The 16,833-nt window shown below is 40.9% G+C and overlaps 1 protein-coding gene across 5 annotated transcripts in view; it reads right to left on the minus strand.

The window, feature by feature from the left end:
* Positions 1–16,833, minus strand: part of AGPAT4 (1-acylglycerol-3-phosphate O-acyltransferase 4) — an 81,569-nt gene that overhangs the window by 20,437 nt on the left and 44,299 nt on the right. For 4 of the 5 annotated variants that reach the window (XM_064414873.1, XM_064414872.1, XM_064414874.1 and 1 more), the window contains 3 exons: positions 13,330–13,499; positions 5,166–5,327; positions 2,836–2,989 (listed from right to left, as the gene is read on the minus strand). In XM_064414873.1, the coding sequence (XP_064270943.1) occupies positions 2,836–2,989; positions 5,166–5,327; positions 13,330–13,499 (486 nt within the window). Of the gene's footprint in view, positions 1–2,835; positions 2,990–5,165; positions 5,328–13,329; positions 13,500–13,582; positions 13,603–16,833 lie in introns of those variants that run through there. The other variant, XM_064414876.1, reaches the window with a different exon arrangement.

Here is a 16,833-nt window from a genome sequence, read left to right on the forward strand (position 1 = left end):
ATCAGAACAAGTTCAGAAAATATTAGAAGCATTTCTTTAAGAATCAAATTATGTACGGAGATCTGAACTTCTGAAAGCAAGTTCTGAAGTTCTTTCATCACTAATGAAAGAAATTAGTTAGGAGGGAAGGTTCTTTACTTGTTATTTTCATGAAAGTTATTTTTATCCAAATACATTTGTTTATATTGACAGATATCACATCACTGGCATGGAGGCAGATTCCAATATATGCACATTAAATAAATACCTTCCAAAACTAAGTTTTTCACAACAGGTGGGCTTGCCAAACTGATGTCACCAATGTCTGTTTCCAGCTACTGCAGAACTTCTGAACTCTTTCCAGAGTGACTGCAGCAGGTACCATTAAGACTTCATACAAAGCTTTGAAGAGGACCAGCCTGTGATCTCTGCTGCCATGGGTGAATTACATCTGCAGCCAGAGAAACCAGCATCTACCCATCCCAGAGTACTACAACCTCTGGCAAGCCGAATCACACCCTTGTCAGAAAGGAGGAAAAAAATGGGACAGGAGCTCTGTCACACCCAGCTATGAACTGGTCCCAAACCTGTGACCTGGCTCCACTGTGTCGTGCTGCAGCTGCATCCCTTAGCCAGGCACTCCAGCCAGGCCCACCACCCTTGTGGGAGAACAGAAAGTGCATCAGCCTAAATGCCAGAGCCCAAAATGGGCTCAGGCAGCTCAGCACCAGTCTCTCACTTTTAGAGATGCACAGGGATATGACCTAATTTCTAGATAGTAACACATTTCCAGATCATGGACTGTCAAAAGAGACTGTCACCACATTCTCTATTCAAAAAAATCTGCATGGACTTATTATCTGTACATAATAATGCTACAAGGAGCTTGAAAAAATAAGACATTGTTTTCAGATGCTCTTTACATGAACCCCTTGTCTCTATAATAGGATAGAAACATATAGCAACCCAAGCAGTAACCTTTCTATCTTCCTCTCACTGAAAAAAATAACAAGGCAAGTAAAGCAACAAACCTAGAAGAACCTGCAACACCAGTCTGGGGTCACCAAACTCTCAGAGGTTTGTTGGTTGGGTTTTTAAGCTCAGGTTTTTGCTGAAACTGTGTATGAGAAGTTATGACCCTACTTCTCCTCAAACCCTCACAGGGAAATAGTGCCTTCTTCCTGGCCTTACACTGCTCCATCCAGCAAGTTACAGGTTCTGGATTGAGGCAGGGACATATACTCTACTCCCCATAATAGATAAGTAATCTAGCAGCCTCAGTCTTCTTTTTCTGAAAGTATTTAAAATATTTAGGGTACTAGTAAGTGTTATGTGTAAGTGTGTGGCATGGATGTCTAAAACTTTTTATGTCACTCGGATTTCCTGAAGTTGTTTCCTTTTGGAATGTTTTCCCACAATCAGCTGCTTGCCTGCTATTATGCCATACTTTGCTTGCATTACACACAGCAGTGAAAAGAACAAAATAACCACCAAAATAACCTGTTCCTGACTCCCAGCTCAGGGCATTAGAGGCCACAGAGTTCTGACTCAACCCTTCTTCTGTGCCTCAAGTTTTCTACCCCCTGTTCTGTCCTCAGCAGAACAGTCCCCCTTATTCCAAAGGCAAGGCTAAACTGTGCTCCTCAGGGGGTTGCTGGATGCTTCACATAACTTACCTCTTCTTCATGGACCAGAAAGGATTCAAGCTCTGCTATCCATCTTTGGGCTGGAAAGTTGTGGGTGCCTGGGAAGCTACAACAGTGCTATGATCTACCTGGCTTGCCAGAGGGTATTTAGAAGAAATACAAGAGATAGCAAGCCAGCTGACTGGGAAGCTTTTCTTACAGCAGCTATCCCAGATATGCCACGTGAAAACACGTCTTCAAGGACAAAAGAAGTTCTGACATTAACTTCAGTCAAGCTGGAACATTTTCTTCTAAACCAGAAACCACTTTTTTCTTTCTCACACATAGCCATCTAACACACAGATCTACCAGATCCCAAAGACCCTGTAACACTACAGCTTCTTAGCACTGTCTTTCCTTTGCCTGTGAAGAAAACAGCAGAAGACTGACAGTAGTGCTAGACAAGGAATTTGATAGATAGTATTAGTCAGAGAATATCACTTCAAAGGCAACATGTGCAAAATGATGTCACTTTAATGTTGGCAAATGCAAGTAACCAGAAATAAATGAGGAACTCAAAATAAAATTAATAAAGAAAAACTTACTCATGTTCTACAATGTAGAAACTGTTTATGAATTTCACCTACATGTATCTTCAGTCGAGGCCTACTCCCCTTCCTCAGCTCCATTAAGAAACTCTAAAGAGCAAATCTATACAGAAATTTAAAGTAGAATTTTTTTTTATTTTAAAATTGCATTATTTGAGGTAGTCATTTACCACAAGGAATTATTTTAAGACACACTGCCTCAGACTCTCTACAGATGCATTTGCTTCATTTAGAATAGAATTGCTTAGCAAATACTAAGAAATATTATTCTTTGGCAATACGTACAAAATATGCAACAACATATGCACCAGCTGATACAAAATATGCAACTGAGATTCCTCAACACAGAGTCACAGTTAACAAAACATAACAATAATAAATTAAAACACAAACAAAAAACCCCCACAAAAAGAACAAAACAAAAAACCCCAACTGAAACCAACCCCACAAACTGATTCAAGACTTTGTTATTAAAACCAGAGTCTAATGAAAAAAACAGATGCTTCTGAAAGCATCCCAGGATTTTTCTGCTAGGACACGTTACAGGGAAAAGAAAAGCATGGCAAACTGTCAGCAGTTACAGGAAATAACCATTTAGCATTGTCCCCTGTGACTTTCCTTACCTACATTTCTCAAACACTGCACGGTGACAGCAAATCCCTTCGTTCGTGGCAGGAGGTGGTACTTGAGCTTGGGCAAGCCTTTGGCTTCAGCTACCTGCATGCTGATCTGGTGCTTCTGCTCTGTGAACCTTGTGCCCTCACAGTGAATCAGGAACTAAAACCAAGACAGAATTACAGTTAGACAGAAGCTCAGGTCTTCTGCTGACTGAGCAGAGTTCTCTCAAATTCCCACCAGCACAACCCAAATTAACAGTGCTAGCTGGGACAGGTGTAGCCACATACACATTTATGTAATTTATGTAATGTAATCAATACACATTTATGTATTTGACTGAGATAGCAAATCCCAACAAACCAAAATAACAACCCCAAAACCCCAAACCCAAACACTCCTCCAACTTGCCATCCAGTTTGAATCTCAGCCTTTAGGCTTTAACATCTGCTCTGCTACTTGCCATCAGAATGACTTGGTTTCTCTGAGTCACTCCATCTTCATAAACTGTTACAAAACACTCAAAACATACTCCTGTTGCAAATCTCTCTCTGATGATAAAGTGTTCAAATATCATGGCATCTAAAACTTGCTAAGTGTCTAAACTAAACACATTTCTAGGAAATGCTTCAGCATCCAGCTTGTCCACCCTCACTCCAACCTTGCTTGCTTTCCCTATGGCACTTGAGGTCCATGGAAAACTTCAGGCAGTAACTCTGATGCCAATGAGACAGCTGTTAACAGGTGTAAGGCAGCACATGCAGGACAACTGAAAGGCTCAATCTCCTATGAACTATACAGTGGAAATGCTCAGACATGAATAATTACAGTCTTGCCACTGGCAGGCAGGGGACAGCACACAGATCTCTGGAGATTTACCACTTGCCCATCTGCTTTCTGCCAAGCATGAATGCAAACTAACACATCAGAGAGCACTGCCAAATGACACAAAGTAAGTCCTTATAACCCACAGCAAAAATGGAGCCAAAACAGACAGAGATATTGAAGAAACGAGCCAAGCAGCCAGCTTCAGTTCTAGCTCATCCAAGAGTGCTTTTACTCGTGTATTGCATGCATAATATTATTCAGATTGATGACTCACAGAGAAACTGATGAGAAAGTCTCTCTAGTTCACTTAGCATGCTTTGCCTTCTCTACTTTCCAAGGTGCTACTCTTGTGCCTTTTGACATTATGTCGTCATACAAAAGCAAATCAAAACTCCACACTGCAATAACCCCAGGTGTACATTAACAATTATCTCCCTTACATAGGTATACTCCTTTTTAGCAATCCCTCTACAGGAGTATCTACAGGATGGTGGTGGCTTGTGCTCAGTGATTAGAGTCGAGCTGCCTACGTGTATAGAAAAGTCACAGAGCACAGGCAAATCTCTGGAGAAAACTGAAACTAAAATCCCAGAATCACCCCTTTGCTAGACAGCTTCCTGCCTGGAAGTCACTTAAACATTGAAGCAGAGAGATTAGTTTTGATTGCTTAGCACTCATTTAAAATCAATGACAATTAACAAAATAAATTTGTTTCAGAGCATGAGAAATACAGCACATACATCTTCACGAGGCAACAGCAATAGTTTCTGTAGGCCCTGAGGATGCTGCTTAAGATTCCATTTCTTTAACTAAATGGCACTCTTGCCATCACTAGCTCAGAAGAACTGCAATTTTTATGATTTCTGAGAAGAGAAAAAATTCAAAGGCTATTCATTGTCAGAAAAATTCCAGGCAGGGTGAATACTTAAAAAATATGGTGATGCAAAAAGTAAGACTTTCTTGTTACTGAAAAGTGACACCAATCTTCTCCCTGGAGCAGAGACAATGGCTACATCAGGACACTTCTCTGACCAGGTGGCTTCCACTTCTACTGGGTCATGTCTGACCAAACACCTTCACAGGAGTGGCAGAATCATAGGGAAGGAGACAACTCTAGTATATTAACTCTGCAATCTAAGGTGAAAGGAGAGCTTAGGTAACAAATATAGCTGATGTACTTCAACACAAAATTGTCACATGCATCTGTAACACAGCCATGGACCCCTGCATCTACCCCTATCCAGCACCTGTAATTAGAGAACCACAAAATTCTGAGTGGATCACAGTGCAGGTATTTTTGCAGTAGTATCTGCAGGGCTCCATACTACAGAGAAGGAAACAGACAACGCAGTACATGGGAAACTCCAGAAAGAATTCAGCTGGGAGTAGTTTCCTGATACTCCCCAGGAAGCTAATGAATCAAAAGTCTCAGGAACAACCTGGTAAGCATCACAAATTGCCTGTGCCTCATTCCTGCTACCTCACACTCCATTTGTTAAGCATCACTCACCCAAAAGTTTTCAGGGTAGTCCCGGAGATTGAGCAACTTTTGTACGACAGTTTTCCGATCTTCCTCCCACTTACGCTTGCAGAAGACGATCTCTAGGAAATACCACATCCAGCCAATGATGGGCATGTAGGAGAGCTCCTTCTTTGCAAGCACTTTGGAACTCTGCAAGACAGAATCAAAGCAAGTCAAACAGAGTTAAACCACTTAAGAGTGGAAGGTGGGTATGAGACTTGCATAGTTAGACACAAAGCTATCCATTTATATTGATCAGACCCAGTTTAAACACCAGCGTAAAAGCAAAACAAAGAAAAATAAGTTTTTTTCTTATATGACAGAACAGTCAAATCTAATCTCAGGTATCTGCATGGAAGACTTCTAGAATAAATACATATGAGTGTGTGCTGCTCTCTCCTACCCAAACACTAAAACCCAAAAGAGAAGCCAAACTCCTTCAAACATGGAGGAATCCATGTAAATTACCTGTGCGGTATCAATCAAAATTCTTAATTCAATCAGATCCTGGCAGTGGCAGCTCAAGTTCCTTTAAGATACCTTGAAACTATATTGAAACTATATAGCTCAACATGGAGGGAAAAAAAAATAACGAGAGAGAGGAAAACAAAAAGCAGAGCCACTGCAGCACAATATACTGATGCTATGCACACATGGCTTAGCAACAGAAGAAACCTTAAACACTAGAAACAACAGCAGCAATAAGAATACTTAATTTGTGTTCAGTTCTGTTTATGAAAGGGTAGCGAGTTCCTCTTCAAAGCATGCTTCTGGAGCAGGAAAAAACAAAAAAAGCACTCTTCCTGTCTCAGAGGTGTGACAGACACTGAAGTGACTAGCCCAGACACACGACAGGAAGTCTGTGATTTATCAAGCATTCCGCATGCTCTGTAAATTAATCCTACTCCAGAATTTAACTCTGTGATCATCTCAGACTGACATCCCCTAGGGCAGGAGAATTGATTCCATGTGCTCCTTTCTTGCCTTCCAAGCCAGCCTATCCTGGTGAGCTGTTCTACATTCCACTTGGTTATTCAATCAATAAAATGGCACAGGTGTGTGTTGTGTTCATAAAGAAACTGTTGCTTCAGCATTTCTTAAACAAACAGTGACATTTCTTTCAAAGAAAGATGGGAATAATTACAGTCCAGTTTCTGACCATATTATTATAAGCTAGCCCATCAAAAAGCTCTGCAGATGGATTCCAGGATATGGTATTTGACTAGAAATTACTTATTGGTAGAAGTTACCATCATCAGAAAATATTTCATTCTATTTTTTTAGTCACTCCCATTCATTTGGCTGCTACAGGAAGAGACTTGACCTAATTCTTCATCTCAGCTCATTTTTTTCATCTGCTCTCCTTCTTTGAGAAGGAAAATACCTTAAATAATTCAGCTATCTAAAAACTTGTAAGACTGGAAGGCAAGTGCACATCACACAGCTTCACCAGCAACTGTTAAACAGAAGCAGAACAGAGGATGACAGAGAATTCAATTTCTAAGAATGTGGGAACCATCTCTATTAGATGATTTAATGTTTGCAATAATAGTGCTCCCTCTTAAGCATTTGAGAATTTCCTAATTTCAGTGATGGACTCAGATCAGGGCTCCAAGCCCACTACTCCCCTGAGAAGCAGCTGCAGTAATTCCAGTTTCAAGCCTCATTGTACACTGGTCCCCATTACATGACAGTAGCAACACTGAGCCCACCTCCTCTTCCAGCTCCCCAAAGTGGGCACAGAAAAACAGGCTCTCCTTTGACCACTTTCCTGCACAAGGACGCCAACAGCAGCCCTATCACCACCACCCCCACCCTGCAAAAGAGAAGAAACCTCAACATGCTCTTGAAGTTTATTTACAGTTAGTGTTCAGTGTCATAAGAACTACCATAAACTAACCTAAGTGTACTCTGCATAGAGTGCACAAGGCCCCCAGAACACAGCGTCAGAAGAGACAATGTAATAGCCCTCCTGCAGACTTCAAATAGCAGAAATTATAGTCCAAAAAGCTAGCCAAAATTATTATTTCACCATACCTATTTTCTAATACTTTACATACTTTAAAAGGAGCATGAGTGACACAAGAGGCAGGAGAGAAGTTGCACCTGGCCCAGTGAAACCAAGAAATGATACTGCGAGTATGTGTTCTGCAGTACAGGTATAACCATGAAAGCACAACAGATGTCTCAACTCTTCCCTGGGGCACGTTCTTATTCTTTCACCGTGCTGATGCAGTTTTAAAATTTGAAAGTGCTCTTTTAGACATGTGTGAGTATGACTCCTTAGAAGCACACAAAAATAAACTAAATCACCTCGCACTATTTTATGCACCCATCTGTTCTAGCAGGAGAAGGAAGGCTAACGACAGAACTGATTAGACTAAGGAAACTCCTCAGTGCATTATCCTGGCAAGGCTGTTCTTGTGAGGGGGGAATACATCAGGCCTCCCCTTGGAAGCTGCCCTGTACACTGGGCAATGAAATGCTGGAGAGCAGTGCCACAGAAAGGGACTTGGGGGTCCTGGCTGATGGCAAGTTGAACCTGAGCCAGCAGTGCCCTGGCAGCCAGGAGGGCCAACCCTGTCCTGGGGGCATCAGGCACAGCATCACCAGCCAGGCAAGGCAGGGGATTGTCCTGCTCTGCTCTGAGCTGGGGCAGCCTCACCCCGAGTGCTGGGGGCAGCTTTGGGATCCACAATGTAAAAATACATTAAATTATTAGAGAGTGTCCAAAGGAGGGCAACGAGGATGGTGAAGGACCTTGAGGAGCAGCTGAGGTCACTTGTTCTGTTCAGCCTGGAGGAGACTGAGGGGAGACCTCACTGCAGCTACAGCTTCCTGTGAGGGGAACAGGAGGGGCAGGCTCTGATCTCTGCTCTGTGGTGAGCAGGGACAGGGCCTGAGGGAATGGCCTGAAGTTGTGTCAGGGGAGGTTTAAATTGGATATTAGGAAAAGGTTTTTCATCCCAAAGGGAAGTGGTCACAGCACCAGCCCAACAGAGTCCAAGAAGCTCTTGGACAATGCTCTCGGGCACCTGGCGTGATTCCTGGGCATGGAGCTGTGCAGGGCCAGGAGCTGGACTCGATGATCCTTGAGGGTTCTTTCCAACTCTGCATGTTCTGTGATTCTGTGATCCCTCTTACAGTAACTAGAGTTATGACTAGAGCTGTTCTGTTTCAGCCATCTACCCATGCACAGCTCCTGTGAAAATACCTGGGGGGAAAAAATGCAATTCCAGTTGACTTCGGTCACTAACTTTTCCTTTAGTAAAGTGCTTTGGTAAACATGTGATAGCTGCCTCTAATCTTCAAATTCAGCTTGTTCAACAAGAAAAAAAAATAATTAAAAAGTGCTGATTTATTCCATGTAAGTGGCCTTCTTGAAGGAAGTCAAACATTTTTAGTGCTCAGAACTGTGTAATTTCAACAGATGTTTAATGAAATTACTGCTGGACTGGGACAATTTATCTACAGTACTAACATTTTCATCCAGATTAATTTATTTTGTAATCCAGATTAATTTATTTTGTCCGAGTTTATTCAAATGAAATACCCATGAAATTCTCTGTTTGTGAATGACTGCACCAACATCACCTTAAAAAAGGGTATTTTTATAAACTTGCTTTAGTGCATTTGCCCAACTACACTGTCAAAGAAAGAAAATCTTTATTCTACATGTCCAGCCTCAGTTATTCAACACCTCTTGTTTAAAGAACACAACAAACAGCACAAAATCAATGTGAAAGCTGAAAGTGTCCAACAAAACTTGTCCCTGAGTTTTAAAACAAGTCCATTGTAGTGCAAGCCATTAGCAACAGCAATCTGCCTTGTAAGTTATTTGCTCTGCAGGCTGCCTTCAGCACTGACATACTTTCAATGATTCCAACTGCCCTACTTTTGAAATATATCACTCATTCATATTATACTCTCTGGGACATCATGATGGCAAGGTATGTTTCTTTAGTCACTCAAAGCCATCATTCCAGAAATTTAGTTATGCTCCTAATTCCTCATGCTTCATATTGAATAAAACTTCTCCATGTTGGAAAGGTTACAGAGACCTAGTAAGCCTGATTTTGTCCCTTTACCACTTCAAATCTAGTTAAAAAATGCATGAATATATTAAAATGCACAAACAACCTATTGTGCCCACACACCTATTAGTCTCATACAATAATATCAAAAAGTATCTTCTCACACCTACATTTAAGGCCACACTCAGCTTTTCAAGCAGCAAGTTTCAACATAAGCAACTCTCAAATAAAATTAAGTTTCCTGACATACGGAGCAGGTAGTTAAGGTTAAAACCAGCAGGTTTTAGCTTTAATGCACTGGCAATTTTTGCCAATATTAATGGTTTCATCTCAGACAAATGGCTGTTAAAATTACTAACAAAGCTATTTTATTGCCACTTCGTCAGAGCAAACAACAAAGTAGTGAATCCTGGCAGGGAGCATATTAAAGTGCTTTTGGTAAGAATCCTGAAAACAGCTCCCTCAGAATTTGCACATGTCCTGATTTTGAGTTCTGGTGTCCACTGGGTCTTTTTTCAAGAGGATGACTAGCAACACACCTTGAGGAAACTAAGGGCTACTAATGCACTTGAATGGGGACACAGTAGCTAGGCTGTCCCTACTAATAAGGTAAATCCTAGGACTGGAATGCCACAGCCAGCAAAAGGGAAGGACACAGCAGAGAGCAGAGAACCTCATGCCATACATGTGCCAAGATCTGAATCCTTAGGAGGGCACTCAGATTCACAAACCTAAAAACAGGCAAGAGACTATGCAACTCCCACTCCATCTACCAGAAACAGCAAAAAAAAACCCAAACCCTAAAGCACATTGATAAATCAAAGATACACTGATAAGCATTTTATAAAATTGTAGGGATTATGGCAATTTGGTTATAAAGAGAAAGCCAGTCCAGGAGAAGAGAGACAAGAGAAGAAGCAGACAAATGCACAGATTGAATGTTTCAACAAAGACCAGGAAAGGCAGTTTTCAAAAGGGAAAGACTTTTTTTTAATTTGGGAACCAAAGGGACAAGACAGGTTTAAGGATGTTTAATATTGTTTTCAAATAAACAAAAACAATGTCTGGATTTCAGTTGGAACAGAGCTAATTTTCTTCCCAGTAGCTGTGCTTTGTGCTTATGAGGAGAATAATGTTGATAACACACGGATGTTTTAGTTGTTGCTAAGCAGTGTTTACACTACATCAAGGACTCTGGCTTCTCACCACCCTGCCAGCAAGCAGACTGGCAGACACAAAGAGCTGGGAAGAGACACAGCAGGACAGCTGACTCAAACTAGCCAAAGGGATATTCCATACCATTTGATGTTATGCTCAGTATATAAACTAGGGGCAAAGAGGCTGGGGACTGCTGCTAAGGAACTGGACTGTGGTGAACAACTCCATTGTGAATAATTTGTTTCATACACTCTGATTATTTTATCACCATCATTATCATTATTTTTGCCCCTTCCTTTTCTGTCCTATTAGACTCTACCTCAACCCCAAATTCCTCCTCCTTCCTCCCCCAGTTCTCTCCCCCTTCCTACAGGGGGCAGGGAGTACACAAGTGGCTGTGTGGTGTTCAGCTGCCTGGATGGTTACACCATAACAACCAAGCAAAAAATTACAGCAATTATTTAAGGGCTTCATTAAAGAAATGTTCAAGCTGCAAAATACAGCTTGAACATGCTTGTGACACTCTTAAGAGTGTTACTGTTGTCTGCCAAAGCTGCAGGGCACAGCTGAGTGTCACAACAAAGCCATTCTGCCTGCTGAAGCCAAGCACAGTCAGTTCCAACTCCTTTGGCTCTAAACTGTCTTCACCTTTTCCCTCTTCCCCCTCCCCAGCCATTTCTTCTCTCTTCACGGGATTAGTTAAGGCAGAAAAGAGACAGAGTTTCTAAAACATGGCTAAATAGGGCAGACAAGCATCATAACAGATGCAGGAGACTGCACGTGCAAGATCTCCTTTCCAGCAGCAGCGGACATGAGATCAGCTAAGTAAGCTGTTGGCTGATACCCAAAGTTTGCATAGAAACTTCACAGAGCATACAATTAAACATCATTAAATATAAACATCCACAAAGTCCCTGAGCTACAAAACACTGGAGGCTGCGACACCCCAGAAAGCCCCTGTGCACTTGCCTCTTTCCTACAATTCTTACAATTCAACATCAACCCTAAAGGTTCTTATGTTCCTAACTGTGCTGCCACACCATGCCCTGAAATTTTGCACAGTAGCAGCTCATGTAAGGCAGCACAAGTCAAACCAACCTACACTCCTCATCACTGCACAACCCTTGCATTGGCCAAAGACAAGTACCAGTATAGCAGTATAGGCAATTCCATCAGGAAAATCACTGTTTGGCATTTTCCATTCTTTATGGTTTTTTTTAACATGGCTTAAGAACAGCTTGGGCTGGTTGCCTCAAGAGGGAAATGCACTGCTTTGTTAAGTAAAAAGATCAATGCAAATGAGAGCACGTGGAAACTATTTCTTCCAGGAACAGTTTCTGGGAAGTAAAACCACAGTACATTACTCAGGACTGAAATAGTTTTGTGTTGGTTGTTTGGGTCTTATGTTTATTTGTTTTGTTTTGCTGTTAAAAAAAAAAAAGCAAAACCACAACCAGCATATATCAGTTTCTAAAATAATCCTAAGATTAGCATAAATGCAAACTGAGTAATATATGCAAGCAGCCAAAAAAGGGAAAAAATATTTTCAGTAAGTGCAGCACAGTAATTTCAACAGTTGTTTCTACACTGTGGTTTCCCTATGTGTAGGTAACAACATAAAAACTAACACAGAATCCTTATTAACTTGGAAAACTATTAAAAAATTGCAGCTAGTAAAATTCCATTCAGCTACACAGCAACAATGTAAAATAAGGTATTTTTGACCTTGTAGGCCCCTATTACTTTGTAGAGAAGCAATCCCTCAATTTTCTACATTGGTGTTTTCTGAAGAAGCACCTGACCTTCTCAAAAACACATTTAGAGAACTGAGGCCATTTGGCTTACAAAATCAGACAGACTGACTTCAGCACCACTGTTTTTTTTGCACTTACATTTGCCCAACAGGAACAGGTTTCCCTACGTTTTCTACTGTTCCATGCCATCCTGCAGTGTGTACTCAAGTCCTCAATAACATGGCAGAAGTTACTCAGAAGCCAACAGCCATTCTGGTTACACAAAGAGCCTGTAATGCTTCAGTTCACTTTCCTCCACTTTTAAGGCCCCTTTTTACGTTTTTGTTAAACAGATTGCCATTATTCTAATTTGAGAGTGACAGGAGTGGTGCCTAAATGTCCAGAAATGCAAGGAGTCCAAAGGGAAGGCCACAAAATTCAGAGGTTCACACAATCCAAGGTCAGGACTTTTGCCAGAGGCCAGTATCAAAGCTAGGATGCTGAAGAACACTGCCAAAATGAGTCACTGGTTTTCTTCCTTGTGAAGGAGGAACCCTTATCTAAATCCTTTACAGATAGAGAATATTGTCACCATCACAGAATGAACTCAGGCTGATCTAGATGAGGGCTTCAATTATCCCCATGATCTGACTGGGGAAACAAAAACGCAAGCCTGGAAACAAACACACATGAACTGCTAGCTTAATGCAGCAGTGTATTCAACCATGGATAACTCATTCCTCCCCCATCTCTTACTGCTTTTAGCTAGTCACTGCTTTCACGTAAGATGGCTGCTCTTTCATTCTGAAAGAGGCAGGCTACATCACTCAAACTCTAGCTGTGGATTTGTAAGGCTACACTGCAAAAAGCAAATAAATTCTGTAATTTAACTGGGAAAGAATCACAGGATAGCTCATCTTTATGCAGCACAATGAACTGCAATGGTTACTTAGCAAACACACAGAGAGAAATAACTGTAATGATCTCCACAGGTTAAGAAAATATTTCCTTCATCAGCTTTAACTGCAATGCTTTTAAAATAGCTGTGGTTTCCTGAGCCATCCTGTCTCCACACACTTGCACTGCACTGCTTTAGGTTGACCTCTAATTCTGGACAGCAGCCGAGTGAAATTCGAGCACGGATCTGTTAATTCGAAAACACAATTAACTTATTTAGTAGTTTTTTCCACATCCAAGGAGATTTATCTTAAATACTAAGTAACTCACCCCCAAGACCCCAAATCTCTCACAAAAGTTCCAACCACAGAGAAAGTCAATTTCAAAGTTGTGATTAAGGATTACGATGGCATTCTCCTTCCCGTACTTGTGGTAACTCTCTGGGTCAGTGTAAAGGGTGCAATCGGTGCCTGACCACCATTCCAGCAACATCACCATCTCTGAAACAAAGAATGAGAAATATGTGAATGCACACAGTATCTGCAAAACCACAAATCACTAACCTGTTGAAAACATCAGTCACCTCAATGGCATGTGGCAAAAAGAGTGCTGCAATGAAGAACACGTAAGAGGGCTGTTTAAAACACAGCTATCTTTACAAGCTGGAAAGTGGTTTCTCAGCAGTATCCTAGTGACTATCATATGCCTTTCATTTCCTATTTGCTTGTCCCATTATCAAGCACAGGCTTGTACTGTACACTTTGTATTTGTTTTGCTTGGAACTTGAAGTCTGACCACAATACTTGTGAATCAAACCTTTATTTAGTGAAATCACTCTGGTCTGGGGCACAGGAAGTTGAGGTGAGTCAGTAAAGCCAAGAAACTCTGAGAGCTCTATCTCCACAGAGGTAGAAAAAGAAAAACCTAAAAGCAATGGCTCTCCCAAAGCAGCCCATGTCTTGAGCTGGGGTACTGTAGGACTAAATGAAAGCTGTCTGTCTGAGACTGAAAAGGAGTTAAGGGATACGTTTGCCTTCTGTCAAAGCTGTCAGGAAAGTTCTGAACCAAAGCAAAGGTCTAACGCAAGGGGTTATTCTTTGCTAAGTGAAACGTATCTCTCTGCTGCCACATGAATGCCTCTGCTGGAAGGATGAGATATCCAAGATGCTCTCCTGGCTTAAGACAAGCCTGAAGGCACCACAAATGCTCATTCACCTCAGCAAAGAACAAAACCAGGCCAGTCTTTGAAACACATTTGAATTCCTTTCCATTTTGGTCCCCTATTGGTCACATCTACTGACAGAAAACATAAACCAGCCAGGAACAGGTCTACATTTCCAGCCATCATGAGTAAAATTATCTGCCTGAAGCTCTTGGATGACATTGTGCTGTACACTGGAAAACAAGCATTAATGATATGAATGAATTCTATCTAACAGTGCTTCAGGCAGGCTAATAGACAATCTCTATTTAGGTAACATTACCTTAATATGATAAAAGCGTGTTTATGATCCAGATAAATGACTGACTTGTCAGTCCACCTGCTTACTTCTAATCAGGGAATGTGACTACTGCAGCAGGAGTACATTATTATTTAATGCATGCTATTATGCACTAAAACAATAGCCTGAGATGTGGAAGGAGACCTAAACTGCCATATGCTAACCAGAGAATGGTAGATTTCACTGACTGCAAACTAATTTTTTCAGTGAAAACCAAAGATGTTCACACCTCAACATGGCAGCTGTGAAGATACAGAAGCAAATACCTTGAAGACTTCCCCTACACAGAGCTCACTTATGAAACACATTTAATGTTATATCTAAGGTCACAGATTTCTATTAAATTTATACCGGAAATAAAAATCCTCCACTCCCCGAAACACAGCAAAATTGAGTAATGGCTGGGGTGAAAAACCCCATCCCACATTGTAATTTGCAAACTTCTGCAGAATCTACAGTCATATCCTACGGCAGAGCGCCATCACAGAAAAGAAAGGGAATTAGTGACAGGATTAGATCTTTTGCTTAACTAGGAATCCTACCAAGAGAAAAAAATGACTGTCACAAAAAATTACTTTCCCTCTTTTTAACACCTCCTGCCTTTAAATCTATTCCCTGGGAAAGAAAACCAAAAGGCAGAGATGACAATGGTAAGGCTGTCTTGACAAAAAAGCCAACTTTACCTGAGAAAAATCATCTCACTTCAAGTGCAAATTTTTTATTTATTTTGTCTTTTACTAACGAATTTGAACAAAACTAATAACATATAGTGAATCTCACTATACAGGTGTGCCACATGCATAGAGCTCTTCAGTTTTATATATTCAGTTTCAAATACATTCCAAAAAAGCACCGGCAAAATTATTTCTAGATGTGCTTTGATTTTTAAGACTTCACATAAGCAGGATTTTTGTTGGAATAAATACTGCAGAAATAGGTCCCTATCCCTCACCTCACCTGTCATGCTCAGGCAGCTGCTGCAGAAACACAAAGCAGGCACTGAACACCTCTGTATTTAAATACAGTAAATACCCTCTGCCAGCCTCTAATTTCTTAACATGTTTCTTCCCCTCATCTTCCCTACTCTTTTTTTCCCCCCTCTTCCTAGCCTCCTTTCTCCTTGTGGACCTCAAGCAATGATAAGTAGTGCCAGTTTGTTTTGTATTTGCAATACTCTTGCATTGTGTCACCGGCTTACCTCCACAACCTTCCACAGAAATTTATTACCCAGCAACTGCTGTGTGGCTCAGCCACAAAAGGTCACCTGTTCACGCTCTTCCCCCCTCCTTCACAGTACAGATCAGAGGAAGACTCTTCCTTTGTACACCAGTCATACTGTATAAGCAGAAATCAATTGCACAGAGAGACAGAAAAAAAAAAAAAAAAAGATTCTTTTGCCCCTTTAATGAGGTTTTGGAGTTTCACTGCCACAACTGAGCTGATGAATACATATTCAACCACATCGTGAGAGTTCCTACCTTTCAAAGCAATTCCTCCAGTGACACTGTCAAACAATTAAGGCAAAGGAAGGAGAAAAACCAAAGGAACTTGAAATCTCCACTCCCTGCTTTGAAGGCAGACTCCTTGCAGTGCATTACAACTAGCTTCAGAAGAAGCTGATGGCAGAGAGAGATCATGACTTCAAATACTTAATATGGATACCCTCTGTGCTTAGGAATTTTGAGCTTTTTTACCTCTCTGAAATAAAAAAAAAAAAAAACAACAACCAAAAAAACCCACTCATCCTGCTTCAGAGAATACCCCTACTTCCTGCAAGAGTAGATTGTTTCCTTGCCCTTCATTGCACAAATCTGAGCTGCTCCAATGCCAGCACTTCCAGAACAAGTAACTAGGAAAAAAATCTCCAAGGCAGAGCTGAACTATAAGTCATTAAATGAAAAATAACATTTAAGGGAAGAAGGAAAACACACAGAGTTTACTGAGACTTACATCTCAAAGTTTTTCAAGAATGAGTCATTCAAACAGTCAACACTGTTATTCTGTAGAAGGTGTTAGTAATTCCTGTAGATAACTATTCTTGATAAGGACCAGATGACTTGCTGTGGCTCCTTCCAACCTTATCTATGATGTGATAAAGATGGAAACATTTGCTTACAAGATTAATTATAAATGACCTATGTTAAAGTTTCATTAAAAGCATAATTCTGTATTGACTCAATAGGAACAATAATTTGTAAATTCTCAAGTAAGTGCATAACCTTATTTAAAGAGCTACAGAATTGTTTCCCTCCATGACATTCTTCATTTCCTTTAACCTCTTCATTTTCTTTAATCTCTGTATCAAGGCAACACCAAGAAAAAGAACTCCGAA

The sequence above is a fragment of the Passer domesticus genome, chromosome 3, assembly GCF_036417665.1.
Source record: "Passer domesticus isolate bPasDom1 chromosome 3, bPasDom1.hap1, whole genome shotgun sequence".
Taxonomy (NCBI): domain Eukaryota; kingdom Metazoa; phylum Chordata; class Aves; order Passeriformes; family Passeridae; genus Passer; species Passer domesticus.